Here is a 6,833-nt window from a genome sequence, read left to right as displayed (position 1 = left end):
AATATATTATAAAATAATACTTTTTAGAGGTTCCTTTATTGTTTCTATCCAAAAAAAAAAACAAAGAAGAAGAAAAGAAATACCTACGATAAAAATTAGAAAAAAAAAAATATCGAGATAAAACAGTACGCGCACACAATGGATTCAGTTATTCCGTATGGGCGTGAAAGAGTGACAATAAGAAAAGACGGGAAGTGAACATTGAAGGCTCGTAATCACTCGGGATTACAGATATTTACAACTCGTGGACTGCTCGTTCAGGACTCCGGTTACTATCGTTTTCACGAGCTGAGAAATTCAGTGAGTTTCTCTCACATATATATTCTTTTCCGTCTCCCTCCCTCCCTCCCTCTCTCTCTCTCTCTCTCTCTCTCTCTCTCTTTTCTTCCATTTTCTGTAGAGTTCTCATTCTTCGTCCTTCTCTTTTCAACCCTCCTAGCACCCACCCCGTTCCGAAAACCGTTCGCACTTCTCTCACAAGAGGTGGACTTGGCTTACGGTCACGGTAGGTTGGTTTTCGGGCTAAATCGTCGCGTAAATGCTTCGGTGTATATGGATAGCATGGATTTCCTTTTGGAATTGGGCTCACGAGCGAGCGAGTGAGAGTTTGTAGATAAGGTAATCCGGAACCTCGAAAACTCAGCCGGACTCTAAAGCACCCACCCCATCACTTCCCCTCTTCTTCTTCTTCTTCCCTTTATCACTCAGAGAAACCATGTACACATTACTACATTCTACCTGCGAGGAGGTGTTTCCTAACTTTACGATTCCTTTTTTTTTTTTTTTTCTTTTTTACAAATACATAACCTTAAAACGATATCTCTGCTTTTTCCCCATCCTGAATCCTATACTTTATTTTGCATAATTCTACTCCAGACCGATTATTTTAATGATTTTCTTACCGTTAATTTGATATTTTAGGTATTTAAGAATTGAATTTTCGTGATTTTAGATGAGTAATATTGAACGTTATAATATCTAGCCTTTATTAAATAAATGAATTTGCTTATCAACTTGATAATAATTGAGAAAAATTATATAATTGTTCTACTTTGACGAGCAATTAAACAAAAAGGTTCGATGCAAAACAATGTATAGCAATTTGAAAAAAAAAAACAAAGAAAAAATAAAAGAATAAAAGTTTGATCCACGAGGGTGAAAAAAGGATCAAGTAGGTACACTTGAGATGGCTCCTGCCATTATTAAGAACTTTTCTTTTCCCCCTTTTGCTTATTTTTTTTCTACTTTTTCTCTTTTGACCACTCGAGCAAAGTCCAACAACACAGCTCTCACCCTTATTTCAAACCACTTCGATCGTACGGGGCAATTCGTCTCGAGTCATCCGATCGATATGTCCATTTTATTTACTTTCATAATTTCATTCGGGATATGATATAGGATCGGTTTTAGTTATTATTTCATTATTTATATATTTTATATATTTTTATATATTGTTATTTTTTATATTTATATATTTTAATTTCTATTATTATTATTATTATTAATATTATAAGCTAGAACTGTAATGATAGAAATGATTTTTATCAACGTATTGATATACCTAATTGATTCAATATTTTATTTTATATCAAGGACATAGATATTAAGTTAGTGTTCTTTAATAAAAATTGCAATAATTCTTTGTCATTACTTACCGCTTAAAAATTTTTTTTTAATTATTATATATTGACCAATAATTAAGAAATTCCATATTTTTTTCTCTTACTTACATCGGTTGAATAAAAATTGAAATAATTTTTCTACCATTCGTTATTCGCCCGTATCAAAATAATTCACAGATATTTTAACAATCGTACTTTTATCCTACTACAAAAAATTCACTCACTCGTATGATTAACGTCGCGTACGAGTAACCAAAATTTCGTGTAAAAATAATTTTATTATTATCGATAAAAACGAGCAATGAAATACTATCTGTCTCGATTTTTCAAAAGAATAATAACAAAAAGTAAAAGAAAAAAAATTGACGTATGGGTTATTCGATCGCTCTTTGTCACAAACGAAAAAGAAAACAAAAAAAATTAAAAAAGTAGGGATGAGAAGAGGGGAAAAAAGAAAGGAAAGAAAAATTATTATAAGGGAGTAAGAAACAAGGGTCTCTCGATGAAAAGAGATGGAGAAGAAGAAGAAAAGGGTTTAGTTTTTCTTTTAAAGATTACGAAGAAACGATTGATCGATCGAAAATACGGTAACCTCGCGCGAATTTGGTTGTAAAACTTTTCCCATTATAGTCAATATGCATTGGACCACTCTCAGTCTCATTCACTCACTCTCTATCTATCTATCTCTCTCTTTCTCTCTCTCTCTCTCTCTCTCTCTCTCTTTTTCTCATTCTTTCTCTTTCTGTCTTGTACGTTCGAAAGGCGCAAAAGGCATCGATGCTGAGAGTTGTAAAAGGGAACCGGTTAAATCGCGCCGACGACCTTTATTGCCGTCTTAAAGCAGTTAAGTTAATCCGGATCGAGAAAGGAGCTGCTACGTGGGGTGGTTAGTGTTACCTTTAGAAAGAAAGAGAGAGAGAGAGAGAGAGAGAGAGAGAGAGAGAGATAAAGAGAAAGAGAAACTTCGAGTGAAATCGCACCCCGTAGAAATCGAATCGGCTTTTGGTGTATCTCGCCTTGGAGACAAAACATTAACATAAATCACGAAGTAGGTTGGTGGAAAGTAAGTAGAGGTTTGGAAGATGAGAAAGAAAGACAGAGAGAGGGAGGGAGAGAGAGAGAGAGAGAGAGATAAGGTTTTAGAAGTTGGTAAGATCGAATGTTTATTCGATTCACATTTCTTTAGGAAGGGGCTAAGATTTAATGTATATCTTCGTAGTTATCTTAGTCATGGTTCCTTAACTATACCTAAATTACGTACCGATAATTCGAACATTCCGTTCCTTTTTTTTATTTCTTTTTTTTCCTCCTTATCTCCATTTATTTTAACGAAAATGATCTTTTTTTTAGAAAGAAAGAGAGAGAGGGACAGAGGGAGACACTTATTATGATTAATTAGGGACGAGTAATACAAGCATTTTAGAGATATTATAAAATAGACATTTATTTAATAATACTAATTCTCCAAGTCACTCAAACACTTTACCAATTTAGAGAAAACTCTTACTCTTATTCGATTAGAAATATTAAGGTGAACGAACTTGTGCCAAAATAAAGATGACTCGTGACTATTACGTTTCGACATTTCTAATATCCAATTAAAAAATAAATAGGAGTATATAGAATGGAAGGAAATAAAAAGACAATTAGAGGAGAGACAAAATTGTCTCGTCGTTTTATCCAATTAGAAATATTAGGGTGAATAAACTGTTGTCAAAACACACACACACACAACAATCTACTCTTAAATAATTCAGTTCAAAAAATTTAAAATATATTGAATAAATAACTGAAAAAGGGTAATAGATAAATATAAAAATGAAAAGAAAGAAAAAAGAAAGAATAATAAACAAAATAGAAATACAAAATAGAAATGTTGATTTGGGGTGTTAAAAAGGTATCACGCACACGCACACGCACGCGGGCGTGCATGAACGAAAAAGAAATGGATAAGAAAGATAAATGTGGTATAGTAGATACTTAAAGTCCGAAAAGGGAAAAAGGACTTTTCGAGAAAAGCCCTAAACGAAGTTTCGAACGAACGAACAAGCAATGGTACGTCATTGGTTGAGTTCGGATTCGCACCGAGAGACTCCGAGTGCCGACCCTCAACTAGAACCTCAACTCTTTCGCTTTTAGCTCTCCGAGAATTCGATGAATTGCCAGCCGCTACGGCAAATAAATAATGCATTTAGTGTTTGCCCCCGGTAAAAGGGTCCGCCCTTAAGCGTTTCTATTCCCGCGGATCGACCCTAAATTTTAAATCGACTTCTAAAGGTACGAACACATCGATATACGTTCATATAGATACATATACTATTCAAGTATAACATTTTCTTCATTCTTTTTTTTTCTTAGCCAATATGAAATTATTATATTTTTGGAATACTTATATATATATATTTTTTTTTTATTTTATATAAACAATTTTTATATATTTATCTCGAGGTCAAGTTATTGGGGGTTGCTGTTGTTTTTTTTATTTTCTGTATTTAATTGTAGAAAATATAAAACGATATCTTATAGATAGAATGTCTGAGATGTTTCCAAACAAACACCGTCATCATATACTATGACACGAATATATGCTAGAAAAACCGTAAAACATCGTGTATATACCGTACTACTCTTTTTTCTTTTATAAGAAACGAAATAGTATACAAACAAATGAATTAAATTAATGAAATAAAAAGTATATTAAATGTCAATTAAAGTTTTAAGACGATTAACGACCGATTTCCACCTTTTACCAGCTCATCCCTATTTTAAAAGGTACAATCTAACGTAGAATAATAGTAAACTTTCCAAAAGTTCTGTGTACCAGGTATTGATATAATATTAATCCGACAATAGAATTCATTATCTACATCTAACCATCGTTCATTTTCTCAACGCTAGAACACAGAAATAAATTGTGAAAAAGGATTTATCGATCGATCGATTTATAGATAAATCTTTACAGAAATTTCAACGAAAGAGAAAAGAAAGATCTAAATTTGGATAATCTTCGAACGAACAGATAATATTATTATTATTATTATTATTATTATAACAAAGCATCTGTATAATGCATTGTAGGATAATTTATCCGTTTGAAACATCGATCGATTATTGCCAATTCAAAGAAAAAGAATAATAATAATAAGAAGAAGAAGAAGAAGAAGAAGAAACTATTGTACGTAGAAATCAATTATATTCGTGACTATGATGTAAGAAGATATCTCCAGGTAAGATTTTCTACAATATTATATCGAGAGAGATTGAATTTATTAATACACGATAATAAAAAGGAAAAGGGGTCTCAGCTCTTTTCAAGCTTACATTGTTTCGATTTCCATTTATATTTCAAAGTCTCCCTACTCTAAAACAATTGTTCAATTTTATGTCAATCGCGATGAAGATATTCAATCATACAATTATACTTTTCGATATTCAATTAAAAAAAAAAAAAAAGAAAAACAAGAAAACAAAAAGAATAAAAATAAAAATTGAAAAAGAAAACAGACTCGTTATCACGAAACCTGGGGTATAAAAGGAAAAACAAAAAAAAAAAGATAAGAGATACGCGTACGAATATAATTCTAGTGCATGCATATAGAGTGAATGACCTGAAACCTTTCTTTCCGAGTTTATTAAAATGAATCTATCGCGAATTCGAAATAGTCATTTCGATTCTCCAACAATGTCTAATTGTTTTTTAAATATCTACCTGAAATCGATGCCATTTATGATTGCGTAGGAGCTCGAGATGTTGCAGCCTCGACGAAAAGATAAAAGTTGTCATTACCTGAAACAAACAAAAATGACAAAACACGTTAATTATTTATTTAATCATTGTTTTTTTATATATATATTTCTTTAAAATAAGTGTATTAATTTAAAATCGATGATAATAATAATAATAATAATAATAATAATAATAATAAAAAAGGAAAAAAATAAATTTTAAAAATAATACAAACGAATAAAAGTACTCTCGAACGAATAACAGGAAGAGAGATCGACCACATACTACATGTATATTTAATAAATAATAATAATAACAACAGAGTGCGTGTACGATGCGTTTTACGTTCTAAAAAAAGAAAAAAAAAAAATATATATATATAAAGAAAGAAAATCAGGAAAGGTGGTATAACGAATAACAGGAAGAGAGATCGATCAGGACCGTATACATCAAAGCGATAATAATAATAGAGTATGTACGATACGTTTTATGTTTGAAAAAAAAAGAGAAAGAAAAGAAAAACATAATACAAGAAAAATGAAGAAGAGAAATGAATAATAAAAAAGAGAGAGAGAAAACAAAAAAAAAAGTGGTATAATGAATAACAAGAAGAGAGATTGAGAGCGTCGACATTTTTATTAATTACTTTTGGTAAAGAACGAGAACAGTAATGGTACCTAGGAATCAATTAGTTTGGGGGAGGGGGGCAGTTTATATTTTCGATACTTCTTAACGGGTATAAATGAGAGAGGAAGAAAGAAAAATAAAAGAGAAAGAGAAAGAGAAAGAGAGAGAGAGAATGTTCATCAATCATGGCTAATCAATAGCGCGAACCTCAACGAAGAGGAGGACCCTGCACTTTTTCAACGACTTGTAAGATAAGCGTGCTGGATGATGGCTAAAATAAAAAAAAAAAAAGAAAAAACGAAAGAAAGAGAAAGAATAAAATAAGAATGAAAGAGAAAGAAAGATAGAAAGGAAGAAAACTTTCTTATTAACACGATCAATCAAATCACTGTGAATTTAAAGCATTTTTCACGATTTCACGGATTTCTGAACAGTATCTCGGGGGTAAGGAAAGGGAACAGTAAGAAGAAAAAGAAAGGAAGAGAGTGAGAGAGAGAGAGAGAGAGAGAGGGAGAGAAGAGTGAATTTTTCTGAGGAGGGCGTGGCGAGAGAAGTTTTTTGCTGGAGCAACTTTTGCCAATCGATGGAGGATTAAGAAGCGACTTGCCTTTTCTCTTTCTCTCTCTCTCTCTCTCTTTTTTTTCTTTCTTGCTCTCGGAAGCTAATTAGCGAGAGGTGCGCGAGAAAAAAATAGCGTTGTACCACGAAATTACATCGGCATATCCCACGCCCTTTTCATCATATACTTCGTTCCTCTTTCTTTCAAGAGAAACGAAAATCAATCATTTTGTTACATTTTTGTTTTTAACTTGACAAGAGAGAAAAAAAAAAGAATTAGAAAATTTCTACCTGGTAAA

General features: G+C 31.9%; 1 protein-coding gene across 12 annotated transcripts in view; it reads right to left on the bottom strand.

Moving 5' to 3' along the window:
• LOC106788091 (forkhead box protein P1-like) overlaps positions 1–6,833 on the bottom strand; it is a 279,321-nt gene that overhangs the window by 241,333 nt on the left and 31,155 nt on the right. For 8 of the 12 annotated variants that reach the window (XM_014751021.1, XM_014751025.1, XM_014751015.1 and 5 more), the window contains exons 1-2: positions 5,585–5,641; positions 5,332–5,409 (exon numbers count right to left, since the gene is read on the bottom strand). The exons of 1 other annotated variant lie outside the window; for it this stretch is intronic. In XM_014751021.1, the coding sequence (XP_014606507.1) occupies positions 5,332–5,409; positions 5,585–5,632 (126 nt within the window). In that variant the 5' untranslated portion in view covers positions 5,633–5,641. Of the gene's footprint in view, positions 1–5,331; positions 5,410–5,584; positions 5,642–6,833 lie in introns of those variants that run through there. 3 more of the 12 variants (XM_014751019.1, XM_014751018.1, XM_014751022.1) reach the window with 1 other exon arrangement.

This window comes from Polistes canadensis, unplaced genomic scaffold (assembly GCF_001313835.1).
Source record: "Polistes canadensis isolate GaletaPanama2010 unplaced genomic scaffold, ASM131383v1 scaffold_125, whole genome shotgun sequence".
Lineage (NCBI taxonomy): Eukaryota > Metazoa > Arthropoda > Insecta > Hymenoptera > Vespidae > Polistes > Polistes canadensis.
The sequence above is the reverse complement of the archived record's forward strand: the minus strand, read 5'-3'. Positions and strand labels throughout refer to the sequence as shown.